The sequence below is a fragment of the Pseudopodoces humilis genome, chromosome 1 (genome assembly GCF_049639895.1).
Source record: "Pseudopodoces humilis isolate 2021_Gansu_Grassland_sample_001 chromosome 1, ASM4963989v1, whole genome shotgun sequence".
Classification (NCBI taxonomy): domain Eukaryota; kingdom Metazoa; phylum Chordata; class Aves; order Passeriformes; family Paridae; genus Pseudopodoces; species Pseudopodoces humilis.
The window spans coordinates 55,435,693-55,450,242 of NC_142200.1; the positions used below are offsets into that span (position 1 = coordinate 55,435,693).

Sequence of the window (14,550 nt, forward strand, 5' to 3'; positions counted from 1 at the left end):
GGAATACCTTCTGCTCTGTAGCTGAGCTCTCTGCAAATGAGTGTCTAGGCACACCCTCTCAGAGTACCATCCTGGTGCCTCCCCTGAAACTAAGAGGTTTTTCATTCTAAATCTTCAGACACAATTGATCCTTCAGTATTGATCTTTTCAGACATCCTCTAGGAAATTATGCTCATATAAAATATCTCGCATAACAAAAAAAAATGTTATGGTGATTTGTTAGATCCCAAAAAATTATTGATCCTATTTTATATTCTGTAAAGCCAGAGATACAAAAAATTTGCAGGTGCAGTCTCTTTTCTTCTAGACAGAGAAAGCATAATGTGAATACCCAAAGAGGTTGCCAGAATGCACAATTCTTCATCTTTCTTTTTTCTCTGTAGCGTTGTCTTTCACTCACATTAATATTTGGAGACAGAGATCTCTTTAATAAAGTTGACATTCCTCCTGTCAGATTCCTGTGCTGTAGCTCTTGTACACAGAGACACTTACCATGCAATTCACAATTTCAGTCACATCAAGTCCCCCAGACCAGGAAAATCTGCTTTTGAAGCTGGAGCCAGCTGCTGGTGATGACATGCGCCCCTTCAAAGGAGGATTAGGAGATTAATGACTCTCCTATTACTAATTCTCTGCTGGTTGTCTCAGATTCTCTCTTAGCATCTTTCTAATTCAATCCAAGGGTATTCAATCCAATATGCAGGCTAAATGACCAAAAGAAAATGTGATTGCAGAGGGGTTTTAGAGTTCAGGCATATGTTAATCCATCGTTATCATAAAGTTAAAAAAGAAAATAACAAAACCCTGGCAACAAGAATAGCTGTAGATAAATAGGGATGTAATTTGATGTCTTAATATTAACCTCTGCTAGTGAACCTATAGACCCAGATACACTTCTGCAGCTTTTTCCTGAGCATTCACAATGCTGATGCTTGTAACACAGTTTAAATGATAGTATAAGGCCTGTGGTAATTCAGAAAATGGTATGTTCATTTGAACATAGGTTCAATTCACAGTTTTGAGATTATTTACCAAGTATGCTTATGTGTGACCTTCCATTTGTGTTTGCTTTGGTTTTTAGCTCCAGACCAGTCTGTCTGAACCAATGACTTTATCCAAGTCGATCTCACTTCCTCGTAGTGCGTATTGGCATCACATCACCCGGCAGAACAGCGTTGGAGAAATCTACAGTTTACAAGGCAAGTTGCTTATAATGCCATATCCATTAGCTTCTTTCTATTTCACCAGAATTCATTCAAATTGCTTTTTATTTGCACTGGTTATTTTCTCTCCATTTCATTTTATCAGTTATCAGGAACCTCAGCAGGATTCCCAAATTTACATAAAACAGGTTTCTCTTAGTCATTTTGTAAACTAATGGTGAAAATTATTTCCAGAATCACCACATAAAGCTGGATAGACAATTTGGCTCAATGTAGCTTCTCAGTAGCTAATGAATGTCAGGTTGTTTTAGTATTTTCTACCAATAAGATGGGGCAAGTATTTGGGAAACCTCAGGGTGCCTAATTAAACCTACATAAAGTGGCTATATGAGTTGTAAGATTAAAACAAAGTAATTCTAGGAAGAAGAGCTATTCTTAGTAAATTTGCTTGGCAAATCACATATATGAACTGTTGACTCAGGCCTAACTTACAGGCCTTCAACAAATCATCTTCTTCTGTCTGTGGTTTTCTTTCGTACATTGTGATTTGCTGAAGCCTTTAAAAGCTATAATGAGCATAACTTGATGATGATGATTCACTGGTCTTAAGCTGAAATTGATTTGTATATTTTAGGAAAATGAAATAATTGTTACATTTAAATTGTAGACCTTTTAAAAATAGCCTTTTGTAAACATATCACTTTGTATTATTTCTAAAGGCCTTAAGGATTTTATTTCTCTCTTAATAATCTGTTTGCATAAACAATTTACATTTAGATAGGAGGTTAGAAACTTGCTTACAAACAAGAGTACCCAATGCAAGGAAACAGTACATATTTTCATGAAAATAAGTGAAATGCAGTATGTAATGAAGGACATTAAATGTTTTGTTTTGTAAATTTCCACATAAATTAAAACCAGCAGGTGAACTGTGTATTCAGTGGGTAAGTCATTAAAGGGTACAGCGTTTGTTTCCCATCATTCTCCATAAAGAAAAGTTAATTTTTATTCATGGTTATAATCTTACATTTAAATACCAATTATGGAAAAAAGAAAATAATCGTCAGAAGCAACGTATGAAAAAAGTTATGCTTGTTCATCACCCTAAAAATATTCAGCATATCACTGATACTTTTTCATGGACACAATAAGAATGCAAAAAAAGAAGTTAATTTGGAGAAAAGTTGGATTATCTCTTCTTATGTTCTTGATGTATCTTTTCTTCATCAGCAAGATAGTAAATATATTTACTCTCTGCAATCTTTCTTCCTTATAAATGGCTCAAAATAAAGGAAAGCAAAACTTCATATATAAAGGTATCAGTAAAATATCTATATCACCTAGCTGTTCAGAATTCAACATATTGGAAGTGTGTTATTAAAAATGAAAGAATTTTACTTTCTGGAAGTATATGCAGATTTTATTCCTATTTCCACTGAAACATGGGACTAATAAATATTTCAGAACTTAAGATTTTCTTTTTTCCTACATGTACTATGATGACTGAAGCTTGAGAAAGTGTTATTGATTTCAGGAGAGACTAATTCAGTCTTACCAATGGACTAGGAAGTGCATCCAGAAGACTCTGGTTGAAAAACTTTTCCATGCAAGACTACCATTCCTTATCTGTAATGAAAATCTCTTTGAACCTTCTGCTGCAATTACTAATTAAAAGCAATGAATTTGTACAGAAAGTGAAGCAAGTGCAAAGCACACCTTTTCCTCCTAACACCTTGTCATACCAATAGTCTTTGCACAGCAGGATTGTCAAAGCATCAGCCCACAGAAGCTTCATAGATGTGGGTGGAAGGTGGGTAGCAAGGAAGCAGATTGCAAGCATCCCTTCAACCCTCACCTTAGTAGAGCAGCCAGCTGAGAGGAGCTGCTGCAGAGGGAAGAATCCCTTTCTGCTTCTGTAATCTTCTCTGAGCTTCAAAAGGTGCATTACACCTTCAGAGAGGAGATGTTTTCTTTAGAGAGCAGTCCATCAGTCTTAGTTCTGCACTTCATGGTATTTATGACAAAGCTTTGAATGTTCAAAAAGCAAATTTGAAAATTCCCCTCATACTTCTGAATATCTCACAAATTCTACAGTGAAATAAACTGAGTGGTGTCTACCTGTATCCAGGTGACTATCACAATCAGTAAAGTAGTAGCCGAGCTCATTGCTACGTACAAGTGTTTCCATAGTGGCAATTATTCCAAACTTGCAGCCTGAAGTGATAGAATTTAATTAATAACAGCTGGTGATGTATAAGGAGAAATTAATATGTGCTCATACTACCTTAGATAAATTGGATCTTTGGGAGTTATTTAGCAATCAAATTTAACTTAATTAGTAGTGTGTGTTGATCTGCTAATGAATATGCTATGGAGTAAGAAGGGAGTGGGTTTTGTGATTTTTTTGTTTTTTAAAAACTACATTTCAGATGAAAAAAGGCACTTCAATAAATGAGTGTTGGGTCTAATATGCTCCATTAGTGCGTGAAAATACTTACATGTAAAGACCTGTAGAGATTAATATACAGAATAATAGAGATAAAGGAACACAGGTTGCACAAAATACCTTAAAATGAGTTGGGTTAGTTTCTATTAATGATTCAAATATTGCCTTATTTACAGTTCAGAAATTAAATAGTATCTTTAAATATTTTTTATCAAAGAATAATTTAACAGAGGAAAAAGAGCTCTACACCATTCTTGTGCATACATGAGTATGACATATATGAATTGTATGTTTTCATAAATAATAGACAGCTCTACAAAAAAATTGAGCCCAACAAAAAATAAGCCTTCATTGACATGTTATGCTATCATACATCAAGATTTAATAAATTATAAAAATGAGAAGCCAAGAGTAACTTTATTAACTGAAATCATGGTTAAGAAGGAAAAAATAAAAGAAGCAAATAAGCATGTAAAAAAATACCCTGTATGTTTCCTTGTAACTCAATGTTTGTTGTTTATACCAACCGTATGACTTAGAGCTTTCACACAAGATATTAAAAATTTACAAACAAAATTATACAGCTAAAGATACTAAGGAGAATTCATCCTTTTTGGTTTGTTTTGTTTGTTGTTTTTTTTAATTTTGCATTTAGGGCTTTAAATTTGCTTAAAAATGAAAAGGAAAAGATTGCAGACTGAATTTTCAGCTATCTAAAGAACTCTAGTTCTTGCCCTTTAGAATTTGGATGATACGAATGTTAAACACAGTCAGTTTGTGTATGATTATATAAATAAGGCCAAATAGAATTTTGGTATTGAAACATTAATTAGCTTTTTGTATGCAGTTATTGAAATCCCTAAGGAAATTATGTTCAGAAAATCTAATTACAGCCTGGCCTTTCTCCAAGAAATTCAAAATTAAGAAACGCTTTCAGTCGCTCCTGTTGTGTTTGATCTGGTTTGTCCTCAATTTTTGGACTTGAGTTTTGCTATCCTTACTCAAAATAATGCACTCTACCCACAAAAGCAATGCTGTTCATTCTATGAGAGTACTCATGTGAAGGAGCATACATTTGTATAAGAAATACACCTTACATGTTTCTTCCTTAAAGAAGAAACTAGAGGGTTTGGAGTTTTTTTTTCACAGTATTGATTATCACAATTTGCTTGTAATTAATTTTATTTACTCTATCACAGATTATTACCACAGTTTGTTGTAAACCCATATCAAAGTAATTAAATTACATGGAAAAATACTAAGAAGCCTACTAAGAATCATATTTTTAAACTTAGTGAGGAATTTTGAGATATAAAATTATCATCTTTGATGAAATAGGACTTCAACCTGTAAGCACATACCAAAGAAATTTAAAATGGCCCCAATTAAGTATGTAGGAATTTTGCTGTTAATATACAAACACATTTTGTATTTCCTAATAAAGATGCAAGAAACATAAGGCTGGTTTTGCAAACCAAAATGGAGGGAAGCTGTGGTCCCTCTTTGGCCTTGGTAAGCAAGCCTGCACTGCACATTGTCTTTTGGCCTTGTTAGGTGACAATTCACCCTTCTTGGGTTTTTTTAGTATATTTAAGCAGGGCAATATATAGTGTTAATCTGGTCAGCTAAAAGGTGTTGTGCATAAAAGGGAGACTAAGTCACATACAAAACATTTCGCCCACCCACATAGTTTTCCAGCCTTTTCAAAGTAGAAACTCTGATATGTCACTAAAATAATCAGAGAATATTCAAGTTGCTAAATATTTAGAGGGGTTTGAATCATCCTGTTCAACTCTCTCTAAGCTAGTACTGCAGGAAATTCTGATGTGGGCTTCTGCAGTTTTCTGCAAATTAGAGTATGTAAAATGAATGGGAGAGCATTCGTCATTTTGGCATTTCCATTGTTTGTTCATATGCCCAGCAATAGAGTACGGAATCCATTTCCCCATCTAATCTTGGTGCCTGAACAATGTGAATAACATAAAATGTTAAAATATATCTGTTATATAAACCTGATCGCTCTGTAATTTTTCACTAAGCGTCTACCAACGGCTAAAGCTGAAATGCTTTATAACCTTCCACATTCCCATTTCCTTCGCTGAATCTCATCAGGACCTTCACATTAGTAAATGAAGCCTATAAAATTTGAGATATGAATAAAGGACACCTGAAACAAGATATGTACTGAGTAGAAACTGCATAAGAGCTACATTATTTAAAATTACCATATTACATGGCTTCTCAAGTCTCATGCAGTAGATTTGATCCTTTCCTTTTGAGCTTTGAATTTCTGCGCTAAGAAGTGCATCACTAGATTGATTTTAAAATGGCATATTGGAACTGGGATGTGTTTCACTCAGAAACCAGTAAAGAACTTCATTTTGTTCAGCAGTGATTGCTGCCTCTAACCAAGAGCATTACTGACAAGCTCTAAAGAGTCTCTTGACATATTCCCATTCATTCTGATAAATCATTGCTGAGTTAAGAGGTTGTTGCAATTATGAGCCATGAAAAATAGGGGAATGTGGGAAGCCAAAAATGATTAATAAAGCATATTTCATTGTCAAATTCAGACTTCCTGATTTCATTTAAGCCCAATATTTTGGTGACCTTTCTCTGGGAAGATGGTCCTTCAGTGAGATGTCAATGGGGGTTGTTCTGTGCCAGACCAGAAAGCACAGAGGTCACTGTACTCTTGACTTAAAACTGAAAGCCCAAATGGTGCATGGAGAGCAATTAAATATTGGCTGATTGCCTCCTCTCCCCTCCAAAACCCAACAAATGTAAGTTATTCAGTGCAAACTACACAGATTCTTAACTATAAATCTCTTCTTATGTCTTAGCTTAATGACTTCATAAATATGTGGTGATAATAGCTTCTCACTCACTATTAGCGTGAGAAGCTTTACTCCCAGCTTAATGAAAGTGGCACCAGGAATCTTTACTCTGACTTTTCCCTGAGACAGTTTTGCTACAGTCATTTGATCTCTCTGCTGTATTGTAAAATTCAAGGACCTGCAGCGTGTCGTAAGAGCTGCAGTGCAATGAAAGGATGTGTGTACTGGGAGAATTGGCATAACCAGCTTTCAACTGGTACTGGGTTGTCTGAAGAAGAAAGGTTTGCACCGTGGTATCAAAGAGAAAATTGAAATACTTGTCAAAGATCAATTTTGTGAAAATTGCTTTTTTCTGTTAAATTGTTTCACCAATAAATCTGGACTGCTTTAGCTATGACTATCTGATTTGGTGTTAAGTATGTTATCACAGTTAGAATCAAAAAGATTGTCAGTTCATTTTTGTAATTTCAAACAAATTGAAATACTTTTATGCTAACAAATCACTCAAATTATTACTCAAAATCATGGATGATTAAACCCCTTTTAAGACAACTTGGGGTGAGGGGAAGCCTGCACACTTGTGAAAAAAAATACCTTGAGTAAAAGATGTATTTTCTTTAGTATTTCTTTGCAGGAGCAGTTTATACTTCTTTTTCTTTCATTAAATATTCTTACATAAAGCAAAATTTTAAAAAAAATTAAATTGACATTTTAATGGAACATGTTCATGAAATGTTTTATAAACCACAAACAATGTAAACTTGAAAATAGGCAGTGTAACGGGAAGAATGGGGGAATGTTAATAATACCACTCTGTCAGCTGCAACAAGGAAAGAATCCAAGCCCAAGGACATCATGTGCAATTGATTGTGTTCTACTTTCAGTGGAAAAAAGATCCTCCCTTCACGTTCTAAACTTTATGACATAAAATAGAATCATATAAATGTATAATTAAGGGCTGGTTTAAATTGACATAACACTGACCTAACTGACTCTTGTTTGGTTATTATGAAGTTTAAAATATATATTTTTACAGAAGGGGCATCATAAGATCTCAAATACATACCTTAAGTTTCTATAAAATTTTCTCTTACATGTATCTCATTTTGCTAACAAACAAAAAATTTGTGGTGACAATGTTTGTGGCACATGGCATATGGTCTGTTGCTAGTACAGACCTATTTATTTTCATGGTAAGGCTGTTTTAAACACAATGAACGCCCTACTCAGTATGTTCAGTTTAATCAAGCCATAAGAATATGTTCCTTATAACTCCATAGTGCATTTCAGCTGTGCAGAACTGATTTAAAAATCATAGTATTATTCAGTAGAGACAAAAAAATGTTCAAAAATCTTAGAATGTCTTTCATTCTCTATTTGTTATAAAAAGCCTTTTCATCTTTGTGAATTTTTATATCCTGCCAACTTTTTATTTGATCAAAATGATACATTGTAAGAAACTTAAGATAAATTTCGCAGAAGTAAGAACTATGAATAAGAAAGGAAATGTCCTTCCAATGCAGAGTTAGCAAGATTCTACTAAAGTTAATCTTTTCAAAAACTGAAGTCTGCAGCTCCTTGCAGTTCTGTGTTAGAATACTAGAAGCAAGTTGGCTCTTCAGCTGCTGGATACTTGTTTATCCTTCAAAATTCTTTGAAGATTCCTTTTGGGGAATGATTTTAGTGGAAGGTTAATTTCCCTGAGTTTAAGAACAAATGAAATATTCTATTCTAAAGCTACATGGAAGAAAAAGAAAATACAATACCAGATTTGGAGTGAGGAAACAGAAAGGTCTTGGTGGAAACCAGAGTTGTATGCTCTGCAATTTATTTGATAAATAACAAAACAGAGTGAGGATAGAATTTTAAGATTCCCATTACTCTCTTTAATGACTGAATTATTTATGTTATTGTTGGTGGGTCAAGTTTACACGCAAAGGGATAGTGCCATGGTTGTTTTCTCTGGCCTGGTTTTAGTGCGTGTGACATAACATGGCATAGGTGGTTGTGTTCCCAGCACTGTCCTATCTCCTCCTGTGTGCAGTAATTCCACCCCTCAGCCCAGCACAAGGAAGTGAAAGGGAACCAGCAGGCTGTGGTGATGAGGCACAGCTTTTTGCCCTGTGCCTGAGAGGATGTTCTGCCCTAGGTGTGATGATTAAGAGACTAAGGACGCATTTTCCATCTGTCACTTGTCCTCCTTGTACTTTCATCCTCACTCAGGACAGAAAGCAAGGTCTTGTCCAACCCATCACCATCCTTGGGGTTAGGCAGCCCTTGGTGGGGACTACCACTGTAGGTACTAAGTTTCTTTTTCTCTCTCCAAACTCTGTTTAGCCCGATACAGCCACTGCAGGATGTTCCAGAGCTGATTGATATGAGCTGAATTGCTGCCACTTGCTTATAGTCACTATTCTGATGTACTCAGGGTAAAGCATCTACTTTATCACTTGAATATTTAGCTGAGAATTGTGCAAAGCTGTGTTTTCAACCTGAAAAAGACACATGGCTAGTTAGTTACAGCTATACCACATTTTAGCTTTTCTGAATTAAATGTAATTAAAATAGGATTTTTATCAGCTGTTTGGTTTCAGCTTCCAAGAAAAATACTCTTCTCTTGGCTTGCAACACTGCTCATTGTTTTTGCATTTCACTAATTAAGCATTCAAACTAACAGCCTTATTCTTTTCCATACTGAAATTCTGTAAAGTTGTCATTACTGGATATGGATCTTATCCATGGAAGTTAGTGAAAGCTGCATGAAGCAAGTTTTCATTTTCACCTCATTTCACCACTTTTCCACACACATCTGTATAAATAGATAACAAAATCTTTTCTTCCTCAATAGTGATACACACATGCCAGAGTAGCACACGTGTCTCCATAGACTTGCCTGCCTTTTTGCTAAAATAGGAATGAGTTTTGGTTTTTTAGTAAGATTTCTGCATGCTATGTAATGGTTTCTAATGGGAGGTTGTCAGATTTCCAGTTTCTTGATAGTGGACTGATGGCATGAAACCAGGAATGCAGGTACCCAAATGTGCTTTCTATCTCCCCTTTTAATATGTGGACATCCCAGGTTCTGGGAATATTCACAAATAATGTGTTGCTGAAAACTTGTTTCAGAGCCAGTTTACATGTATTGAACCTTTTAATTTTAAAAATCCTATTCCCATGGTAATTGTTATAAATGCAGCATCAATTTAAATGATTGATTGTTGACAGATTGTGGCCATATTTTTTTTTATCTGTTATTGTTACACTGTTCCAGGACATCTCAGCAGAGTTGCAGGGCTTCTGTCTGTGAGATGAAAGTCCTGTCATCACCAAACATTTGATGTCACAGTCATTTTATGATGGAAAAGATAACCTGTTCTGAGTTAGGAAATGGAAATGTGTTTCATTCAGTCTTGTCAACTGTCTCATTATTCCCCATTCATCAGAGCAGGTATTTAATTCTGAAGCATATTTCAGCAGTTTTTTCATGCCTTTCATGCCTCTTATAAAAACACTTGCCTCTGACCAAACATGTGTGTTTTGGTTTAAATATCAATCTGCTTCTGGAGAGTCTTGTTTTCCTCCTGTCACCATGTATCAACTAACACAGCTCAATTTTAACAAATAAATATGGGGAAGGGCTGGGAACAGGGTCACGGACGGCAAATGCCAGACATTATCTGTACCAGTGTGTGATTCTTCACTCCTCATATATACTGGTTTTCATGCACTAGTCATTTTGACTCTCCAGGATACCAATGAGATTTCTTCTCAATGCCTGTGGCTGCAAAATTCCTGTAACTTCTAAGCCATTGATCTTCTCTTCATCTAGTGTAAGAATGAGAAAAAGGGATTTTTCTTGAGCTTTTTATCATTTTGTACCTGATTTCCTGGCCAGAATTTCAAAGCAGAGAACTTCTCATCTTATGCTCATGGACTGGACCAGCAGCAAGGTGTCATATAATTGAAGAAATGTAGGGAACAGCTCAAGATCCCTCTTAACATATTCTTATTACCTTAGTTGTACATCAAATCTTGTATAGAACTTTAGGAATCAGTCATATATTTTTCAATGGTGTTTCTCATGCAATAGAACACCAAAGAGGGGGACAATTTAAGCTCCTGTCTTCGTAGTGTGACTTGTTTTTTGCTTGTTTCAGTAAATAGGAATCTTGCCAGGGACATGAATGACATGCTAATGCATAGCTACTAACGAATGGGAAAAGGTACAGAGAAGTTGAATAGCATCATTGCTATGAATATAAGATGCTTACTCATTTTGTTTATTTAAATATTCAAAGCAATGCAAAATGTAAAAGAAAGCCTTCCTAACTAGACAAGAAAAGTAAGTTAATTTGTTGTTAAGGCATTGGTGCTCAGCTGTTGCAAGTCATCCTTGCTCATGAAAAAAAACAGCCAAATTCTACAGACCTTACAAGATGAAAACCTTTCTCTATAACTCACATCCACAAGCACTGTAGCATAAACAGAACCCCCACTTCTGAGCTTTTCTTCAGTGGCCCACATAATTATGTAGAGCCTTTTTGCTGGAAGTTCATATTTATCCTAATAGTTATGGATCTCAATGCATACAATATCTGCACACTTGTTTTGGCCTTAAAAATTAGCTTTTATGAAAGACATTTCTTTTTTTTTCACACCAGTGAGGTTAGACAAAAAAAAAAAAAAAAAAAAAAAAAAAAAAAGAGAAAAAATTATCATTGCAGCTGTGGAAATGGTTAAACGGTTTAACGGTTTAATAAACTCTTCTTAGTACCATCAGAGAGCATGAAATTGTCTCAACATATAGCACTGCAGTATAGGTTGGGTCTATACCTTTAGACTGTCAGTAAAGCAATATTTAGCCTCAACAGGAGGGGAGTCATGATGCCCTTATCTCCCCGAAAATAGCCCCTAGTCAGTAGGAGCTCTAACGCCAAACTCTGTGAGTTGCTGCTTAAAGTTGTTTTTCATCCTGAAGTGATAGATAGAATCAGCTTTGAACCCTGTTTTTGCTGACCTCAGAGGAGTAAATTACCTTACACATTGAGGCAGCATGACTCACCATCTGACTGTTTGCACAGCACTTTCCGGTTTCACCTACCTGAGAAAGAATCATTGAAATCTGGCAATTATTGTGGCAACTCTCATCTGACAACCAAGCCCTGGTCTTCAACAAAGATGCTACAGTTTATGTACCTACTCTTTGAAATTTGTTGCTTCCTTAACTGACCACTAAAGTCATCAACCCAGAGTTATTTTTCCGGAGATTTTTTTTTCTGGGGCAAAATTATTCAGAATTAGTTCATAGCATTTTGTCTGAAATGGAGATACTTATATGCATTTTGCTGACACATATATACTTAGAGGACTTTTTATTTTTCGAGATAGTTACAGTCAGCGGTGGGGAGGTTGTCTGGAGTCTTACTAACAGAAACTGAATACAAAGCTCATGGGTATAAGTGTACCCGGTCATTACAGATATCCCCAAACATCTTATAAAAAAATGTCATACAAAAATGTTAACAGGATTTTTTTAAACCTTGAAAACCTTTATTTATTATTTATTTATTATTATTTATTAATTATTTATTTATTATTTTAAAATATTACATAGATCAAAATTAAATATATAATCATCGATAAGATTTGAGTTTCATATATTATTGCACATTACTTTTGGAGAAATTATTGTAACAGAAATGTTATTTCAATGTGAAATCTCTTCTAAACTGTATAGCTGAAATACCTCTAGATGTGCTAAACCCTGCATGTGTTCATTATATGTCTTGTAAACTACGTATTCAGTTCTAAATGTCTTCAGTCCAGGACGTTTTTCCTCACAAAAGTGTGTATTAGATCAAAAATATTATTCAGTCAGAATTAAACTTTAACAGAAAGCCATGCTACCTGTCAAATTGTCAAACATGTTTATTTTTGTAAAGCATATGACCATGTATAGCATCTTGTAAATCTCCTTACACTGTCTGTGTGACACATTTGTCTTTTTTGAGCTGCCCAATGAACATCTTTTCTTGATTCTTGTCTAACATTGTTTTATTTTCTCATAGATCATACAGGATTATTATTCCTTATTATTCGGATGTCTCTGATATACAAATAGTTGTTGACAATTAGGTCCAGTATTCCTGATCATGTGTCAGAACAAAACGAGTGCCAGATCCCAATCTGTTCTAGATTGGTCAGCATAGCTTTACCAAAGAGACCTCCAAGTGTTTTTGCTGAAGAGATATAAATTTTTATGCCTACCCTACATAACATATCAAAAGTGTTTATTTCACCACAGTTATTATTCTGTACTTGTAAGATCTGATATCATAAATTCAGAGGTTCATAGTTACCATTTTAATGTGCTAGAAGTGGTTTTCATTTGAAGCTTATTCTTGCCATTCTAAAATTTCCTTTGCTTAGCAGATGTTTTGTTTTTTATCCCAAGCTGTTCATTTTTTTATGTAGGCATTACAGCTATGTACAAAACAGTATCACTAGTGTTTGCTGTGCACTAAATCTAGTGTCTGGAAAGTGCAATAAATACATTTGCTGCCACACGATGACTGGAAGCTTCTTTCCTGAGGACAGGCACCTTGGGCTCAAAGACATAATGGAACTGTTTCTGACCTGGATGGTCACAATGGAAGAATTATGATTACCTCACTATTTCACCATTATACCAAAATGTAGTTGCCTTTGATAAGTTTTCCATAAAGTGGATAATCAATTCAGGTCTTTCATATTCGCTATGACCATCAGTACATTGCAAAGTGAAGTAAAAGACAAGAAGAAAGCCTGCCTAGCAGTCCACATTGTGTGGTGTTAATGAGTGTTTTTTAAGTTGAAAACTTTCATATCTTCAAGTTCTAATTCAATGAAAGATATTTGTGTCTGGGATTTTTTGCTTCCTCATTTGTAAAAGGAGAAAAATCTCAGCATGGATTTTGATGCACAGCTAAGACATATAATTTATTATAAGTAGTAGCAGTCCTGATTAAAATGTTGCCTTGTTTCCTTATGATCATCTTGATGCATGGAATAGGACAACTGTGATTTGACAAAACATTAAGTCCAGTCTGAAAGTGCCACTGCTTAAAAAGAAATGCCATGGCTCTGTGATTCAGAATGCTGAGCTGAGACATACTCATTAAAATAGTTCACATTTGTTCAAAATATTTTGATAGCTAGCTTTGTGAAGGAACACTTTATGCCAAGTTAGGTATCCTTTGAACATTACAGCAAATTAGGCATTGTCTGGCCTCCAGTTGCTGGCATAATGCCAAGTTCAAGGCTAGCATGAGCACCCTGCTGTGTGTTCTCACCTGCTCACAGTAAACAAGCCCATAATCTGAGGCTTGATCTAGATTCAGTCTCTGTGATCAGCTGATGCATCTGAGCCTCAATGGCACCATGACCCAAATCTCCATTTTGAATTTTTCTCCTCGCTGTGTCAGCTGTGGGGCTCGGGTCAGTGTTCAACAACGAGACCTCCAGCAGGGATGCAAGAGCTGACACACAAGTTTTGGAATAAAAATGTAATTGGATCCTGGCTCTGAACCAATCTAATACTGAAATTGGCCTAAATCAGTCAGTCTGCCTTCCAGATGCAGATTACTGCTTCCTCAGTATTGCAGGGGGTATGCTTCCTTGGGGCTCTGGAAGCTTTAAGTCCTTAAATAGAAGTCAGCACTGATACTGATATGATTATAGCAGTTCATGGAAGCTGAAGGTGTGACTCCTGGGAAAGCAGATAAGTGCCCTGAATTCGCACCAGCTATGAGAATAGTGTTGGTACAGGAATACTTTAAATATTGCTACAAAGCTGTCAGTCCTTCTCGAGACTGTGTGCCTCAGCAAAGGCTTCATAAAACAATGTGGGTAGTTCCAGATACCCATATCTATGGGGTGTTTTTTACAGATCATGTCCATGAAAATCTGAGCATTTTAAAAATTTTGTGGGATTTTTTTTTTCTTTTAATTAGGGGTTTCTGTGATAACCTTTCCTTCTCAGTTGTCAAAGCTTATGTTGTGAAGAAGGATCACGGAACTGGCGCAGACATAAAACACTTTCCTGTATTATGGAAGAGAGTGGTAT

The 14,550-nt window shown here is 35.5% G+C and overlaps 1 protein-coding gene across 1 annotated transcript in view; it reads left to right on the plus strand.

The window, feature by feature from the left end:
- DOK6 (docking protein 6) overlaps window positions 1–14,550 on the plus strand; it is a 242,683-nt gene that overhangs the window by 200,752 nt on the left and 27,381 nt on the right. The window contains exon 7 of the mRNA XM_005517298.2: window positions 1,082–1,199. Coding sequence (XP_005517355.1) covers window positions 1,082–1,199 — 118 coding nt within the window. The remainder of the gene's footprint in view (window positions 1–1,081; window positions 1,200–14,550) is intronic.